This window comes from Saccopteryx bilineata, chromosome 9 (genome assembly GCF_036850765.1).
Source record: "Saccopteryx bilineata isolate mSacBil1 chromosome 9, mSacBil1_pri_phased_curated, whole genome shotgun sequence".
Lineage (NCBI taxonomy): Eukaryota > Metazoa > Chordata > Mammalia > Chiroptera > Emballonuridae > Saccopteryx > Saccopteryx bilineata.
In genome coordinates this window covers 92,618,645-92,638,098 of record NC_089498.1, presented here as the reverse complement: position 1 = coordinate 92,638,098, position 19,454 = coordinate 92,618,645, and the positions used below count along the sequence as shown (strand labels likewise).

Genomic DNA, 19,454 nt, shown 5'->3' with positions numbered 1-19,454 from the left:
GGATCCACCCAGCAAGCCTGCTATGGGGCAATGCTCTTTCCATTTGGAGCCCTTGCTCTGTTGCTTTGCAACTGAGCTATTTTAGTGCCATGGAGCCATCCTCAGTGCTTAGGGCCAACTTGCTCCAACTGAGCCATGGCTGCAGGAGGAGAAGAGAAAGAGAGAGAGAGAGAGAAGTGAGAGGGGGAGGGGTGGTGAAGCAGATGGCCACTTCTCCTGTGTGCCCTGACTGGGAATCAAACCCAGGACATCCACATGCCCGGCTGACACTCCACCACTGAGACAAACAGCCAGGGCCTAACATTGACTTTTAAACAAAAATAATGAAAATCTGTGAAATAATATTTTTAAATGGTAAAGGAAAATTATTAGTTCTCTTGCCCTGGCTGGTTGGCTCAGCGGTAGAGCGTCAGCCCAGCGTGCGGAGGACCCGGGTTCGATTCCCGACCAGGGCACACAGGAGAAGCGCCCATTTGTTTCTCCACCCCTCCGCCGCACTTTCCCTCTCTGTCTCTCTCTTCCCCTCCCACAGCCAAGGCTCCATTGGAGCAAAGATGGCCCGGGCGCTGGGGATGGCTCTGTGGCCTCTGCCCCAGGCGCTAGAGTGGCTCTGGTCGCAACATGGCGACGCCCAGGATGGGCAGAGCATCGCCCCCTGGTGGGCAGAGCGTCGCCCCTGGTGGGCGTGCCGGGTGGATCCCGGTCGGGCGCATGCAGGAGTCTGTCTGACTGTCTCTCCCTGTTTCCAGCTTCAGAAAAATGAAAAAAAAAAAAAAAAAAAAAAAAAGAAAATTATTAGTTCTCTTGAATCCAGCAATATTCAGAAAGAAAAGAAATCCAATGAAAATGAAAGTGAGATAAAGGCTCTTTGCCAAGAAAAAACTGAGAGCATTTTTGTCATTGGCAGACTCATGTGGAAAAGTAAACAGAGGATGTTCTTTCAGAAGGAAAAAAAAAAAAGTTGATCCCAGATGAAAGGCAAGAGATGTAGCAGGAATGAAGAACAGTGAAAAGGATATTTGTATAGATAAATCATCATCATCATCATCAATATGATTATCTTCTGACTGTTATCACCATCACTTAGCATCTGTTAATGCCATTCCTCTTCACCAAAACCTGTCATCCCTGTACTGTCCTTTGCCAAATTTCTTTTAGCTCTTCTTGGTTTTCTAGTCTGCTCCTAAAAATGCATCTGGAGATTTTATCATTATATTGAATTCTTTACATTAATTTGCAGACAACTGTCAATTTAAAAAAAAGATCTTAACCTGTTCCACATAGAAACCTGCATTTATTGTCTTCTTAAATGTCCTTCACCAGAGATTTATCTCCAAAACTGATTCGTGCATTCTTTATTGAGTAAATTTCTAGATAATATACAATTCATGAGGGAGTGAAAGAGGGAGAGAGAAGAAGGAGAGGGGTGGAAAAGCAGATAGGTGCTTCTCCTATGTGCCCTGACCAGGAACTGAACCCTGAACTTCCACATGCTGGGCCAACCAGCCAGGGCCGGCAATGGCAGTTTTGTTTCTAGTCTTTCCTTCATGATTCCATCTATGGTGGCCTCCATTGTTTCTGTTGATATTGGGTATTACCTGTTTCCTTTTCCTCTGTCATTGATGTATATTTTCTCTCTTGAATCTCTTAGAGTATTTTCTTTTTCTATGACATTATTAAGTTTCAATAAAATATACTGCCCCACCCTTATATGTGCTTCTTAAAATTCTTGAGCCATTTAGGTCTGAAATCATAATCTTTATTTCTGAGAAATGTAGTTTATTATTTTTCCAAATAATCCTCATTTTTTTTCTTCTTCCAATACTCCAATTATGTTGATGTTGACGCTTTTAATTTTATCCTTGAAGTTCTATTTATTTATTTTTATTCTTTTTCTCCTTTTTGTTTTCAAAGGGAGTTCGTAAACCTTTCAAAGCACAGTAACAAATTTATTTTTCTATATTTTTCTTCTATTCATTTTCTCTACAGTGTTTCTTATTTATGTCCTTTTATACCCAATGGCTCCATTTTTATTCTTTTTCATTATTGCTTGCTCTTGTTTTCCACTATCCTCATTTTTTTTTTTAGGTCAGGCATTATTTAATATTTTTTCATTAATATATTTTTAAAATTAATTTTAATGGGGTGACATTGATAAATCAGGGTACATATATTCAGAAAAAACATCTCTAGGTTATTTGACATTTGATTATGCTGCATTCCCATCATCCAAAATCCAATTGTCTTCTGTCACCTTCTAACTGGTTTTCTTTGTGCCCCTCCACTACTCCAACACCCTCCCTCTCCTTCCTCCACCGCCCCCATAACCCCCACACTCCTGACCATGTCTCTGAGTCTAATTTTTATGTCCAACCTATGTATGGAAACATATAGTTCTTAGTTTTTTCTGATTTACTTATTTCACTCCGTATAATGTTATCAGGTCCATCCATGTTATTGTAAATGATCCGTAAATGATCCAATGTCATCATTTCTTATGGCTGAGTAGTATTCCATAGTATATATGTACCAAAGCTTCTTAATCCACTAGTCAACTGACGGACACTTGGGCTGTTTCCAGATCTTCGCTATTGTGAACAATGCTGCCATAAAAATGGGGGTGCATTTCTTCTTATCAAACAGTGCTATGGTGTTCTTGGGGTATATTCCTAAAAGTGGGATGGCTGGGTCAAAAGGCAGTTCGATTTTTAATTTCTTGAGGAATCTCCATACTGTTTTCCACAGTGGCGGCACCAGTCTGCATTCCCACCAGCAGTGCAGGAGGGTTCCCTTTTCTCCACATCCTCGCCAGCACTTATTCTGTGTTGTTTTGTTGATAAGCGCCATTCTGACTGGTGTGAGATGATATCTCATTGTGATTTAAATTTGCATTTCTCTAATGATTAGTGATGTTGAGCATTTTTTCATATGCCTATTGGCCATCTGTATGTCCTCTTTGGAGAAGTGTCTATTCATTTCTTTTGCCCATTTTTGGATTGGATTGTTTGTCATCCTGGTATTAAATTTTACAAGTTCTTTATAAATTTAGTTATTAACCCTTTATCAGACATATTGTCAAATATGTTCTCCCATTGTGTAGTTTGTGTTCTTATTGTCTTTAGTTGTACAAAAGCTTTTTAGTTTGATATAGTTACATTTGTTTTTCCTGTCTTTTATTTCACTTGCCCGTGGAGATAAATCAGCAAATATATTGCTGCAAGAGATGTCAGAGACCTTACTGCCTATGTTTCTTCCTAAGATGCTTATGGTTTTACAGCTTACATTTAAGTCTTTTATGCATTTTGAGTTTATTTTTGTGAATGGTGTAAGTTGGTGGTCTAGTTTCATTTTTTTGCAGGTAGCTGTCCAATTTTCCCAACACCATTTGTTGAAGAGGCTGTCTTTACTCCAATGTATGCTCTTACCTCCTTTGTCAAATATCAGTTGTCCATAAAAGTGTGGGTTTATTTCTGAGCTCTCAGTTCTGTTCTATTGATCTATATGCCTGTTCTTATGCCAATACCATGCTGTTTTGAGTACAATGGCCTTGTAGTATAACTTGATATCTGGAAATGTGGTACCTCCCACTTTATTCTTCTTTTTTAAGATTGCTGAGGCTATTCCTGTTCTTTTTTGATTCCATATAAGTTTTTGGAATATGTGGTCTATATCTTTGAAGTATGTCATTGGTATTTTAATTGGTATTGCATTGAATTTATAAATTGCTTCAGGCAATATAGACATTTCAATGATGTTTATTCTTCCTAACCATGAGCACGGTATATGCTTCCACTTGTTAGTATCTTCCCTGATTTCTTTGATCAATGTTTTATAATTTTCTGAGTACAAGTCTTTAATCTCCTTGGTTAAATTTATTCCTAGGTACTTAATTTTTTTGGTTGCAATGGTGAAGGGGATTGCTTCCTTAATTTCTCTTTCTGACAGTTCATTGTTAGTATATAAAAATACCTCTGATTTCTGAGTATTGATTTTATATCCTGCCACCTTGCTGAATTCATTTATCAGGTCCAGTAGTTTTTTGACTGAGACTTTAAGGTTTTCTATATACAATATCATATCACCTGAAAATAATGATAGTTTTACTTCTTCTTTTCCAATTTGGATTTTTTTTATTTCTTCTTCTTGTCTGATTGCTGTGGCTAGGACTTCCAGAACTATGTATGTTGAATAAGAGTGGTGAAAGGGGGCACCCCTGCCTTGTTTCTGATCTTAAGGGGATTGCTTTTAATTTTTGCCCATTGAGTATAATGTTGGTTGTGGGTTTGTCATAGATGGCCTTTATCCTGTTGGGATATGTTCCCTGTATTCCCAGTTTGTTGAGAGTTTTGATCATGAATGGGTGCTGGATTTTATCAAATGCTTTTTCTGCATCTACTAAAATTATCATGTAGTTTTTCTCCTTCCTTTTGTTTATGTGATGAATCATATTGATTGATTTGCAAATATTGTACAAGCCTTGCCTCCCCAGAATAAATCCCACTTGATCATGGTGTATGATTTTTTTCATATATTGCTGGATCTGGTTTGCTAATATTTTGTTGAGGATTTCAGCATCTAAATTCATCAGGGATATTGGCCTATAATTTTCTTTTTTTGTGTTGTCTTTGTCTGGTTTTGGAATCAGAATTATACTCGCCTCATAAAAGGAGCTTGGAAGTCTTCCTTCCTCTTGAATTTTTTGAAATACCTTGAGAACAATCGAAGTTAGTTCTTTGAATATTTGGTAGAATTCACTTGTGAAGCCATCAGGCCCAGGACTTTTTTTGTTGGGAGTTTTTTGATAACTGTTTCAATCTCATTTGTTGTAATTGGTCAATTTAGGTTTTTTGATTCTTCCAGATTAATTTTTGGAAGATTATATGATTCAAGGAATTTGTCCATTTCATCTAGGTTGTCTAGTTTTTTGGCATACAATATTTTGTATTTCTGTTTTGTCAGTTATTATTTTTCCACTCTCATTTCTAATTTTATTTATTTGAGTCCTCTCTCTTTTTTTCTTGGTGAGTCTGGTTGAAGGGTCATCGATCTTGTTTACCTTTTCAAAGAATGAGCTTCTGGTTTTATTGATCCTCTGTATTGTTTCTTTAGCCTCCATGTCATTTATTTCTGCTCTGATCTTTATTATTTCCTTCCTTCTACTACATTTAGGCTTTACTTGCTGTTCTTTTTCTAGTTCTTTTAAATGCAGGTTCAAGTTGTTTATTTGAGCTTTTTCTAGCTTCTTAAGGTATGCCTGTAATGCTATGAACTTCCCTCTCAGTACTGCTTTTGCTGTGTCCCATAAATTTTGAGTTGATGTATGCTTATTATCGTTGTTTCTAGGATTTTTTTTATTTCTTCTTTGATCTCATTGTTAACCCATTTGTTATTTAATAACATGCTGTTTAGTTTCCAAGTGTTTGAGTATTTTTCAGGTTTTCTGTTGTGGTTGATTTCTAGTTTTATGCCATTGTGATCAGAGAAAGTGCTTACTATGATTTCAATCTTCTTAAATTTGTAGAGATCACCTTTGTGCCCTAACATGTTTTCTATTCTAGAGAATGTACCATGAGCACTTAAAAAGAATGTACATTCTGCTGCTTTAGGGTGAAAGGTTCTGAAGATATCTATTAAATCCAGTTGACTTAGTGTGTCTTTTAAATCTGCTGTTTCTTTGTTAATTTCCTTTCTTGAGGATCTATCTAATGATGTTAATGGGGTATTGAAATCCCCTACTATTATAGTATTGCTGTTGATCTCACCCTTTAAATCCATCAAAGTCTGCTTTATATATTTAGGTGCTCCTATATTAACTGTGTAGATATTTATAATGGTTATATCTTCCTGTTGGATTGCTCCCTTTATCATTATATAGTGACCTTCTTTATCTCTTACTATAGCCTTTGTTTTAAAGTCCATTTTGTCTGATATAAGTATTGCTACCCCAGCTTTTTTTTCATTCCCATTTGCGTGAAATATTTTTTCCATCCTTTTATCTTCAGTCTATGTGCATCTTTTGTTTTAAGGTGCGTCTCTTGTAGACAGCATATGTATGGGTCCTGTTTTCTTATCTATGCAGCTACCCTATGTCTTTTGATTGGATCATTTAATCCATTTACATTTAAGGTTATTATTGATATGTAGTTGTTAATTGCCATTTTATTCTTTAAAACTGTATTCCTCTTTTGCTATATTCTTTTTCTCCTTTGATCTGTTTACAACAGGCCTCTTAGCATTTCTTGCAGCATTGGTTTGGTTGTAGTGAATTCCTTGAGTTGTTTTTTTTTTTTTTTTGTCTGGAAAGCTTTTTATTTCTCCTTCAGTTTTAAACAATAGCCTTGATGGATAAAGTAGTCTTTGTTGTAGGCTCTTGTTCTGCATTACTTTGAATATTTCTTGCCATTTCCTTCTGGCCTCAAGTGTTTCTGTTGAGAAGATGGAAGTCATCCTTATGGGATCTCCTTTGTCGGTGATAGTCATTTTTTTTCTAGCAGCTTTTAATATTTTCTCTTTATCACTTAGCTTTGGTATTTTAATTATGATGTGTCTTGGTGTAGATTTCTTTGTATTTCTCTTTAATGGAGTTCTCTGTGCTTCTTGAACTTGTGAGACATTTTCCTGCCTTAATTGAGGGAAGTTTTCAGCTATGATAGGTTTGAACAAAGTCTGTATTTCTTGTTCTTTCTCTTCTTCTTCAGGAACCCCTATGATGCGGATGTTATTTCTCTTCATGTTTTCACAGAGTTCTCTTAGAGTTTCCTCATTCTCTTTTCTTTATTCTGCTCTGCTTCTGTGCCTTCATTTATCTTTTCCTCTAACTCACTAATTTGATTCTCAGCTTCATCCATCCTGCTTTTAATTCCTTTCATTGTATTCTCCATTTCTGATTTTGTATTTGTCATTTCTGACTGATTCTTTTTTATTATTTCAATGTCCTTTTTTATATTTGCTATCTCTTTATTTAGGTGTTCGTAATGACCATCTATTGTTGTTCTAATATCTTTGAGCATCCTAACAATCGTTATTTTAAATTCTGCATCTGGTAATTTGGTTATATCTTACTCATTCAGGTTCTTTTCTAGGGATTTCTCTTAATTCATTCATGTTGCATTTCTCTGCCTTCTCATTTTGTCTGTGTAAAAGAAGGTTTTGGCCACTGAAGTCCACTGGGTGTGGCTTCTGTGTTCCCTAGGTGGTCTGTCTGCAGGCCCACCACCCCCTCTGCTGTTGCTGCCTAGGGTGTTTGGGTATGGGTGTTGCCGATGCCTGCCCACTGGGGCTGTTGCTGTGGTCTCCGCCTCTCCTTCATGGGAGTGGTTATGATCATGTGTTTGGGTGTACAAGCCTCAGTGGCTTTGGCCTTCACCCCCCACCCCCGCAGGTGGCGTTATGCTTGGCCCTGAGGGCAGGGGTGAGCACTTTTGCTCAGCTGTGGGTTTCTGCCTGATTCCAGGCTTTTGCTTGGCCCCTGCAGGAGAAGCCCGCTCATGGGATGGCTGCAAGCCTTGGCTCCACCCCTGCAGGAGAAGCCTGCTCCAAGTCAGGCCACAAACCTTGGTTCCACGGACAGGGCAAGGCTGTGCTCCTGCGCCCTTGCTTAAGGGTGGGTCTCTGCCCTTTCCTGGGCTCCTGCCCTTCCCCCACAGGCTCAATTGCAGGCGGCCCACAGCTAAGCTTGACCACTTTTGCACATCCTCTCTTCCCCAGTCGGGCAAGACTGAGCTCACACCTGGGCCTCAGTGGTGGCCATCCGGCTTCCGCCCTTGCCAACAGAACCGCACTTCTGCATCCTGCCGCCGCCCGCTCTTGGGCGAGCCCTCAGCCATGTGGGTGGGGGCGCTGCAGCTCAGACCCTAACACTCACTACTGTAGTTCCGAATGTTCCCTCCTTCTAGGCGACTCATCTCTGAGTGCCGCGGGAGAGCTTGTTTGGCTGGTGTCCTGCTTCCTTTTGCTGGTATTGCTGTTTCCAGGGGAAATATTCACTTCAGATTTGGGGAGTGACTCATCCCAGGGGTTAGGGTGGCTGTCTCTCAAAATGTTTCTCCCTGTGCCTACTAGATTGCACTTTCTTTCTGCTACTCCGGTGCTCTCCTCTCTCCCTGTCCTCCGGAGCCCCGGGTGAGTGGTTGTGAGAGAGGTTTTCTGCACGGTTTCTTTAAGAAGAATCCTGGGTCTGAGAAATCAGTCTCTTTCTCACAAACAGTATTCTGTCTTGTTTCCAGCTAAATACTGTCCATACACCTCTTCTAGGCTCTGGGGCTGCAGGCTGGGGCTTTGTTCCTGGGACTCAGGACCCTCCCTTCTCTGCTAAACTCGCTTTCTGCCACGCGAATCTCTCCCAGCTGCCGTTCACTCTAGGGAGCTGGGGAGCCCTCTCCACGTTTCCACTTTTCTTACCAGTCTCAGTGTGGCTTCTTTAGTGTTTCTTGGTTGAAGAGTCCTCTTAGTTTAGTCCAAAGTTGGTTTTTCCAGATGATGCTTCTTATAATTAGTTTGTAATCCATGTTCATTCTGGGAGGTGAAAGTTGGTACATCTGCCTACTTCATTGCCATCTTGTCTTCCGTCTTGTCTGGGTTTTGAAATTCTTGTGATCTAGCATATAATCTCCACCATCCTCTTTTACTTCTCTGGGCATGTATATATTTTTATGCTTATTTTAAACTATTGTGGGGTGTTTTTTTCTTCTACATTAACTCTAATTCCTTTGTCATACATTTGGCTTTTCCTTTGATTCTTTTTTTTTTTTTTCTGAAGCTGGAAACAGGGAGGCAGTCAGACAGACTCCTCCGACTGGGATCCAACTGGCATGCCCACCAGGTGGCGATGCTCTGCCCATCTGGGGCATTGCTCTGTCGCAACCAGAGCCATTCTAATGCCTGAAGCAGAGGCCATGGAGCCATCCTCAGCGCCCAGGCCAACTTTTTGCTCCAATGGAGCCCTGGTTGCGGGAGGGGAACAGAAAGAAAGAGAGAAAGGAGAGGGGGAGGGGTAGAGAAGCAGATGGGCGCTTCTCCTGTGTGCCCTGGCCGGGAATCAAACTCGGGGCTCTGCATGCCAGGCCAACGCTCTACCACTGAGCCAACTGGCCAGGGCTCCTTTGAATCTTTTGATACTCAGCACTTGTGCTTTTTAAACAGGTCATGGTTTTTCCCTGTGAAGTTATGTTATTTTAGGACAATCAGATGCCTTGGTTAGGGATGTGGACTGGAGGAGAAGCAAAGTCCCAGTTCCATCTGTGTCTTCCTAAGATAGTTGGGGACATGATGCATGAAGATCCCTCTGACTTTATGATTCAGGTTCAAGCTTATCTGCATGCTTCCTCTATACCTAAGCCATAAATCTTTAGAGCCCACCCAAGACTGCTCAGTAATTTGGCCCTCCTCCCAGTTCTAGCTATCACCTGGTCTCCATGCTGTAGGCTTGTGTGTACTGAGATTGGGGCAAGGATGGAGGTAGGGCTAGAATGCTCTCAGGAGCTGGCCAGTCAACATCTGCTTATTGTTGCTGGTTTGTTCCCTCCAGTGCTGCCCTGAGGATCAATCGTGTACGCCTCTAGTAAGCTGGCTATATTTTGGCTGCATCCAGGCAGTCTTCATGAGCGAAGGTCAAGTCAAGAGCTCCCCATGAGCCTAAGCCTGATGTGTGATACTGGGCCTTTCAGCAGCAGGCTGCCATTTCCTACACTCACACACTGAGACCCGGACACCTCTGTCTCCACAGCGATTTCTCATTTACATGGTGTAAGGCCGGTGGCCGAGGCCAGGCAGGACCACATTGGATTTGGGCAGACAGTAGAGAAACTGCAGAGCCGTAAAGGGTTGGACCATTCCATTTAATAAAGTCTCATAATGGCACATGAGCACATAAGCAGGGGAAAACTGCTTAGACAAACAAACAGCAAAATTGCTCTTCACAGTAGCACGCAGGCAATCCACCTACAATCCCCCAGAGTGCAAGCACCCATAGCCTTTCATAGGCTATGCAAACAGGCCTCTGCCAGATGCTCATGCACTAGTCAAGCAAAGCACTTGCAGCCAGTACACCAGTGAACAAGCCGAACACAGCTGCCCTACACATAGTGATGCAGAAAACAACATCCAAACAGAGCATAATAGACAGCCAGAGAACTTAATAGAGGAAGAAGAATGTATTAGTAGCTGGGGGAGCATGTGAGGTTAGTAGCACCAAACACAAGCTCCCTGAAGTTAGATTTCTTACATATTATATACCTTTTACAATGTCCATGCAAGTGGTGCATGATTCCTTTGTCTGAAGTCCTATGTGTACCTCATGACTCAAGGTGGGGTGGGGAAGTTTCAGTGGGGCAGCAGGGGGAAGCGGTTTCCAGACCCCTGGTCCTATCTGTTTACAGATCCTGTTTTTCTTGTAATGTAAGAGTCTCCAGGAGCTCAGTTAGAGATTTATGGGGTAGGGATACTCTTTAACTGGCTGAGTCAGTCATTCCTGCAGGCCCCTTCTCTTGCATTCTTATGATTTCTCCCCTCTCAATAGTATAGATTTGTAGTATTCATTTTATGCCTCACTCACAACTGGGCTCACTTTTTGTAAATAAGCATCACAAAATATCACAACAACATCAACCCCATACATGTACAACACAGCGATCATTGTTTTAGGAGGTGCACATGTATTAATTCACCTACTTTTCATAGCAATCCTACGAATGAATTTTTATTCCTCTTTTACAAATAAAGAATCTAAGAAGCAGAGAAATTAAGTTCAGGGTCAAGACCATCTGGCCCCCAAATCTGTGCTCTGAATCACTACATTATAATGGACTCTAAATTTCTTTTTAAAGAAGCGTGACTCAACTCCAACCCTATTTCTCTCTCCAACATTTTTGCCTTATTTTTTCTGCTTTAGTCAGCAATATCCTTGTGTGAGTATTATGCAAGCAGTTAGATTTTTGGGTTTGTTGAGGTAAGGAGATTTTTCACGTAGGTTCATTATTAGAATCTTTACTTAGATGATAACATTTGTTAAGACAAGGGAAATTAGAGTTTGTACTAAATCTTGTGATTCCTGGGCAGAATCCCATCTGCAAACTGAAAAATTGTAAATGACCCAAGCCTCCCTACCTAGGCAGAAAAGACAGGAATGATTTTAATTTGTCCTGAGAAAATGAGATAGAGTATGAGAACCCCAACATTTGCAACCTTTTCTAAGAAGCTTCCTGCCTTGCCTAAGATGCCCAGATAACAACAATCCATTACTCAAGGCTGAAGACAAGAAATGGGGAATCTGAGTGGTTTGCATTTTTGCTGGTCTTCAAATTTGATAAATGCTAACTTTTGCAACCTTCTAAAAGATATGGGCTGCAAAGGAAGTTCCTCTTTTCAACAGTGAGGGAAATATTGCATGCGCCATGGTTTCCGAGTTGTCACACAGCCTGCAGATGGCCAGGTGTGATAAAATTGAATGCCCAGCTTGAGAAAGATGTTCTGTCCCCTGAGCTCCCTTTGAACTGGGCTCTTAGCAAGCCGTGCTTGGGTTTCTTTGGCTAGGAGCCCTTGAACCAAAGGAGTTTGAGCTGTTGAATGTGGCTTCATTTAGTCTAGGGCTTCCCCAAAGTCACATCAGTGACTACCCATTTTCTTAGTTCCCATGAGTCACTGGGAGAAAACTAAAAATGAAAAGTTGCTTTTGGTTTTTGGAGGTTTCATTATTTCAAGATTAATTACTTTAATAATGAAATTTGCACTAATACCTTAATGGACTTTATACTTTTTATCATGACCTGGCTGTATTTGTGAAAATTTAGAATCACAATATTATTCTTGGATCAGCAACAGAACTGTGGACAGTCAAACAGAGATAAGAAAAGAAATTAAGCCATATATAAAGGCATAAGTATAATTTTTATAATGAGGAAATAGTATTGAAACACCACATATATATGTATTTATGGTGTGATTGGATTGCATTTATTTACATGGTTCCCAGTGGCCACCCTTAAATGCACATATCCTCTTATTTTACCTTATTACTTCTGCTTACCATAGTGACTATGGCATAGACAAGCGGGCTGCACCCACAAACCACGTTTGCCTGCGACTTCACCTTTCTTTTTTCCCCTGGAAACAGGTACCTGCACCTGAGTTTTAATTTGCTTATGGAAACTCAAGCAAGGTGACAAAGGTGAAGGTACAAGAGTACACCACTTACTGGTGTGTGCTCTCCCAGCTGCTTACTAGTTCAATGTGGGCTTGTTCCTGACTTTTACATGTCACTTTGATTTTTAATTTTTAATAGTTGTTTGATGAGCATCCTTATATAAACACAACCTCATACATTTGTCTCTTATTTCCTTAAACTATGTTCGTTAAGTGTAATGAATGGGACAAAGTTTGCATAAACCTTTAAAGCTGTTAATTGAAACAATTTAAATTTCTACCAATACAACCATGCTGGTATTAGTATTTGTTTTAATTACATTTTAATTAGGCAATCTTTAATAAATATCAAATTTTTCATAACATATGTGGGTTATAGATAAAGAGACTATATAATTTGTTATCCAAATCTTTTGGCCTTTGTCAAATTTTTGAGAGTCAAAGGAGATGTTATTGTAATTGCACTAAGTTAATGGGCATAAACCAAGACTTACCTGGAAAAAACTCAGCATACTTTCTTCCTACTAATAAAGCTTACTAATAGCACGAATAGCCAGGCACCCAGCTCACAATTAAAGAACTAGAATATTTTCTTTGCATTCCATCTGTCTGTTTCTTCTCTTTCCTGTAGCTCTCCTGAATGCCATATTTTGTATTCTAATGATTTTTAAAAATAACATTCAATGAAAAATATGTATATATTCCCTAGACTGTTGTTTAGTTTTGCTTGTTTCTGTGCTTCACAAAAATGATATCATTCTCTTTGTCATCTTTTGCAATTTGATTTTTTACACAATATTTGTTTCTAAGATTTATTCAAGTTGCTATAGTTTATTTCTATAGCTATATAATATTTATCATCAATAATTTATCTTTTCTCCTGTTAATGGCTTTCATGGTTGTTTCAAGATCTTTTAGCTTTACAGATCATGTTCTTATAAATACTCTCTTTTTTGTATTTCTGAATGTACGTGTCTAAGAATGTCCCTCATTATCTCTCCAGTAGTAGAATGTTGGGTCACATGATAAGAGGTTTTTTAGCTTTACCCAAGATTTTTACTGTTACCAATCAAAAAAAGTGTAAAATGAAATCTCACTTTGGTCCTGATTTATCTCAAAAATACAGTTGAGTATAAAGCTGCACTGACACTATAGGCCAATTTGAGAAGACTTGATGTCTTTAAGATTATTAAGTTTTCCTACATACAATGACACACTTTTAGTTTGTTTAAGGCTTCTTTAATGTTGCTAACTAAAGTTTCCTCCAAGTGATCTTGAGTAACCTTTGTTCAATCTCATCTCATCTCTTCCCTCCCCTCCTCTCCCCTCTCCTTTCCCCCTCCCCTCCCCTCCCCTCCTCTCCCCTCTCCTTTCCCCCTCCCCTCCCCTCCCCTCCTCTCTTCTCTTCTCCTCTCCTCTTCTCTCCTCTATACTAATCTATTATATTCCATATATATGTCTGTGGCCATACCACCCTGAATGCACCTGATCTTGTCTGATCATATTCCATATATATATATATATATATATATATATATATATATATATAATACATATATACACATACATATCATTGTTGGTGGCAATTTTTATTTTTTAAAAAATGTTTTCTGTTTGTTACTAGTGTATAATAACCTAATTACTTTAAAATTTTTTGACCTAGTATTTAGCCATATCATTATTTTTAACAAATAGTCTTTGAGTCTTAGAGGTTTTCTAAATAGATAAATAAATCACCTGAGAATATATTTTTTCTTTCTTTCTAATTTTTATTCTTTGTGTTTCCCTCTTTTTTAGAAAAATCTGTAGTAGCTTGGCCTCTTTACAATATTAAATAGAAATAGTAATAAGAACATTCTGTCTTGTCCTTAATTTTAAAGGGATTGCAACCATGTGGCTCACACAATAATGATGTTTGTTGGTTTTGTGATAAATGCCTTTTATTAAGTAAAGGCAGTTCCTATCCATTCCTAGTTTATTGGATGATTTTTTTTATCATGAATGTGTAATGGGTTCAATCAAATATTTTTCTGTGTCTATTGAGATCATTGTATGTTTTTATTTTAACTAATTAAAGTAATGCTTATATCCCCTTTTATGAATATTATTATTTTTGTCTTCTCTCTCTTTTTCTTACCTATTCTGTGAGAAGTTTGTCATATCATTAGCTTTTTACATATTTTAAGATGTTGAGTCTTTCTAGTGCAGCTTTGGTTTCTGGTCATTCCTTTCTGCTCTCCCATTTATTATCTGCCTTCATCTGCCCTGTTCAGATTTATTCTTTTCCAAATTCTTTTTCACATTTTTTTTTAGCCCATTCCTTTTCAGCCCTTTTTTTTCTAGGTATTTACACACATACATTTCTTTCTAATTACTACTTTATTTACATTCCACATTATCTGATAGAAAACATTTTTATTATCATTCGGTCTAGTTATTTTTAATTTTCACTATAATTTATTTTTTTAAATTTTTTGAGTTACTTAGAACTGTTTTTTAAAATTTCCAGGCCTTTGCTGGTTGGCTCAGTAGTAGAGTGTCAGCCTGGTGTGTGGATGTCCTGAGTTTGATTCCTGGTCAGGGCACACAGGAGAAGCAACCATCCTACTTCTCCACCCTTCCCTATCTCCCTTCTTTCTATCTCTCTCTTCCTCTCCCGCAACCATGGCTCCACCTCCATGGGAGCAAGTTGGCCCGGGCCCTGAGGACGGCTCCATGGCTTCTGCCTCAGATGCTAAAATGGCTCTAGTTGCAATGGAGCAACAACCCCAGATGGGGCAGAGCATCGCCCCCTAGTGGGCTTACTGGTGGATCCTGGTGGGGGGGGGCATGCAGGAGTCTCTTTCTGCCTCCCTGCTTCTCACTTAAGAAAAGTAAAAAAAAAAATCCAAACATATGGAAATAATATATTTTTGTGATTATCATCTGATACAGTTGCACTATGGTAAGAAACGTGTATGTCATCCATTTTTGAGTTACTTTGTGATCCATATATAGCAATTAAAAAATAAATATTGCATGTAAGCTTGAAAAGAATGACTATTTTCTAATTTTAGGTCCAGTTAATCAATGTGTATCTCAAATTTCCCCTATCTATAATTTTTTTTTAATCTCCTGTAACTTGACAGTGGACTTGACAGTTTCTTCCAGCTTCACCTCAGGCCAACAGGAATGGATTTGTGTGCTCTGTGACTGGGGCTGAGGAGCTAGGGAAAGACAGGTGCTTCCTTGGTGTGACCAGTACCTCACTGGAGGAGAGGCAGCCCCTGCAAAGCATCAGAGCAGTTGGCCAGTTCTCTTCTGATTGGCGGAGCAGGTTACCTCCCACCACAGGAAAGGTGAGAGCCACAATCTTTCTACTAGTAGATTGGAGGCTGAGCTGGTTTGGCCTGGGTGTAAACTTAGTAATGAATGGATTGTTTTATTCAACAAATACTACTGAGATCATGTACTGTGTCACACTGGGGTAGGTGCTCTGGCTGCTGTCCTCCCTGGCTCCCAGTTTAGTGGGAGTCATCCCATCCCTGTGACTGAAGAAGACTCAGGTTAAGAATCAGGTGTTCACTACTGGAGCATGGGGTAAGGGTCCCCCTCTGGCTGGGAGCATCAGACCACAATGAGATGACAAATGAACCATCCCACCAGGTGCAATGACTAAATGTCAGGTCATTGTTCAGATTCTAGCTAATGGAACATCTTGCCCCTGTATTTCTGCCTTCTTCATTCAAGTTGTAGCAGATGCTGCATTTTCCTGGTCTCAGAAAGTTGTGAGCAGGTGAGAAGCAGAAGCTGGTGCAGGAACTTTCCATCCTGGGTTTATATATGAACAGCTAAGCCCTGGAAGAGATCTAGATCTTGAGAGGTATTCTAGAGCAAAAGTTTATTACTAGAGTTTGCTTTGACCTGCCCCCAAGTACAAACATTTAGAGTCAGTTGCCATCCTTGGAAATCAGTGATTTCACAAAAACATGAGACTTCTTTGCATACCTGGAAGCCCTGGGCTGCTTGCAGCTGCCCTCACTTCCGGAAGCCCCTTGCCACTGGCTGCAGATTAGCATGTCCACACTAGCATTTTCTTATGGTGCCCTTAGGGGAAAGCAAAGTATTTTTCTCTCAATTGTCTCCACTAAGTGGTATAAAAATGTTAGAAGTCTGTGTGTTTCAGGAGAAGCACGAGAGTATTTTTCCTGGTACAGGTGAAGACTGATTGAAGTTTAATTATGAAATGAAGTATGTCAGGGGTGGGGGTAGGGTGGACTCCTAAGCCTCAAAGTGAGGCAAACTGTCTCATGCACAGCCTGTTCCATTCATGTCCATCATTCATGTGAGACTCAGAGGGAGCAAACGTGGGTATCTGTGGCCAGGCAGGCACCTTGACCACTTCTGGCTGGATGATTGGACCTCAGCAGAAGTGATGCCCACACATGGAGGCACAACACAGCACAGCACAAAAGACACAGGCTGTCAGGGTATAGCTTGGGTTCAAGGCCCAACCTCACATTCACCACTAAATAGACTTGCGGGTGCCACACACCTAACTCATAGGACTGTGCTGGAGGTCAAATAAATGTCACAGTTAGAATATCTCTACAGACGCCCAGCACAGTGGGAAGTGCTCGTTGAGCTACCTATGTTAGAGTTTTGTCTGCGGGAGCCGGAGACTGAAAAGACTACAATTCCTGCCAGCTCAGTTGGATGAGCTTCAACAATTGTAATTAAGGTGATTTACATTTGGCCCTGGCCAGTTGGTTCAATGAATATAGTGTTGGCCTGGCGTGTGGGTGTCCTGGGTTTGATTCCCAGTCAGGGCACACAGGAGAAACATTCACCTGCTTTCTCTCCTATCCTCTCCCCCTTTTCTCCCTCTTCCTCTGCCACAGCCAGTGGCTCGATTGGTTTGGGTGTGGCCTCAGGAGTTGAGGATAGCTCTGTTGGAGCACAACAGACTTAGTGCTAAAAATAGCTTGGTACTCAAGCATTGACCCCAGATGGGGTTACCAGGTGGATCCTGTAGGGGTGCAGGCAGAAATCTGCCTCATTATCTCCCCTCCTCTCACCTTAAAAAAAAAGTTGATTTACATTTAAAAGATTGATATTTCTTGCACACTTAAGTTGGTGGCTTGACAAGCAAGCAGGTGTCTAAAAGAAGTACAGACACATGTGGCCCCAAACCTGTGGGTTAAGACTCTATTGATTGGCCTGGCCTGTGGTGACACAATGGGTAAAGTGTCAACCTGGAATGCTGAGGTCGCTGGTTCAAAACCCTGGGCTTGTCTAGTCAAGGTACATATGGGAGTTGATGCTTTCTGCTCCTCCCCCTTTCTCTCTCTCTGTCTCTCTGTCTCCTCTCTTTAAAATGAATAAATAAAATCTAAAAAAAAAATTTTTTTTTAAATGACTCTATTGACAATCAAGGGTAGTCTAGGGCTGGCTGCTCAGCCTGAGAGTATCTGAATTTGGACGGAGAAAGTCATATCTCTGTCCTCTAACCTCTAGTAGAAAGTTAACATTTTCTTCTGACATGAGTGTAGCCTAACCACAATGATATTACCACTTGAAAGACTCTCATCTGTAGATGTGAATTTTTTCATCCGCATTCCAGCTACTGCACATCTGTCTATGGGTTTCCCGTTTGTTACGCTGTCAGGATTGCGGTAGTCATTTTGCTTGCCACTGGACTCTTGACATTTACTGTGTGGATAAAGAAGCACATATACTTCTATATCTTAAGTTTACTATCTAAATATTTTGATAACTGTATGTCAGTATTAACCCCTATATGCTTTATTTTGGACATTAAAAATATTATTCTGAGAAGAGAGAGTCGTAGGTATCCACAGACTTGCAGGGGTTCATGGCACATAAACAGTCACTGGGCTGAGCTGTGGGCCAGGGAGGGGTGTTTTCTCACCCTGCCTGGGGTGATGAGGGCCAGCGCTGCAGCTGGAGGGCCAGGCCAACCAGCTTTGCCCGCACCCCTCTCTGAGACTTACTGGCCTGAGTCTCTGGGCAAGAATCTGCAGCCAACTGTGTTTCTGTGCTGTGTGCTACATGGAGAGGGTTACAGGAGACAATGCTGGGTACAACTAACACCTGGCATGTAACAGTGAGTCCTTATTATGGGCCTCAACTGTCCAGCCCCCAGCAGAGGTCAGGAAGATAGGGCCTTCCTTCAGCAAGCCCTCAGAAAGCGTTGAGAGGAACTCAGCCACACGGGGCTGTGGCAGCGGCTTCCTCCACTTCCTGTCCCAGGAGCCCTGAGTCACACAGCCGCCAGTCCTTGCTCTGCAAGGAACCAGGAACAGAAAGCCAGCATGGGCTTGGTGGCCAGCAGGCTGAGACCACTCCTCTTTCTTCTGGGTAAGTGAGGAATGTGATAATGGGGTGTGTTACTCTCTGTGGCTGGGGGTGCTACCCAGTGGGAAACTGGGTGAGCATTTGCCTCTCTGGGCTCAGTCCCTAAAGCCTGGTATCACTGTGGACAGATGGCCTTTCTCACTTGGACTGGACAGTGAGCAATGCTCTTGTCTGTTTCATTCCAGCTCAGCTTACAAACGCTTCTGAGCCAGGAGAGTAAGAGAGGGTCTGCAGCGGGGAGAGCTTTGGGCTTGGGACCCAGACACGCCTGGCTCTCATGGGCTGCACTACAAGCTTCTTAGACTCGCTGAGCATCTGTTAACAAATCAATGAAATGAGTGATAATAATGTTTACCTTTTAGGATTGTGTAGAAATTAAGTTAAATTTAATTAAGTCAAATTAAAATAATTTAATAAAATGAGGAAATGTAGGTATGTACAGTTAATGGTGAATCAGTCTTATTATGGAGTAAAGTAGGCCCCTAGTTACCCGGTGGTGTCTTTGTTTTTCTAAAGTAATCTTTAATCTTGTGCATTAAAGAGAAAGGCAGAGACTAATGAAAGAGTGCAGCTAGGTATAGAGGGAGAAATATAAGGCCAGAGAGGAAGAAATCAGGAGAGAAGTAAGGCACACAGTGATGATTAGGACTATGCATAGAGACAGGCAGAGAAGAAGAGCCAGGCAGCTTTGCAAAAGCTTTGACATCAGCACGGGCGTCCCTCATTACACAAAGCTGCTCTTGCCCAGAGCTTGTGCTGAGTTGAGACTCAGAGGCCAGCAGTCGGTCTCTGAGTTTCATCTTCTGTCTCGCGAGCCTGTATCCCGGACATGGCAAGATTATTCCCAGGGGCAGAATTCTGCCTGAAGCTTGTAACAAGACAAGCAGGAAATACAGACAGATGGACAGCCACAGCATCTGTCAGCTAACCTGCGACAGCAGCAGCAAGGGTTGGGGAGA

At 40.8% G+C, this 19,454-nt stretch overlaps 1 protein-coding gene across 2 annotated transcripts in view; it reads left to right on the top strand.

Annotated features, from left to right (window-relative positions):
* Positions 1–18,301: 18,301 nt before the first annotated feature.
* TMEM273 (transmembrane protein 273) overlaps positions 18,302–19,454 on the top strand; it is a 50,929-nt gene continuing 49,776 nt past the window's right edge. The window contains exon 1 of one of the 2 annotated variants that reach the window (XM_066243769.1): positions 18,302–18,498. In XM_066243769.1, the coding sequence (XP_066099866.1) occupies positions 18,453–18,498 (46 nt within the window). In that variant the 5' untranslated portion in view covers positions 18,302–18,452. The remainder of the gene's footprint in view (positions 18,499–19,454) is intronic. The other variant, XM_066243770.1, reaches the window with a different exon arrangement.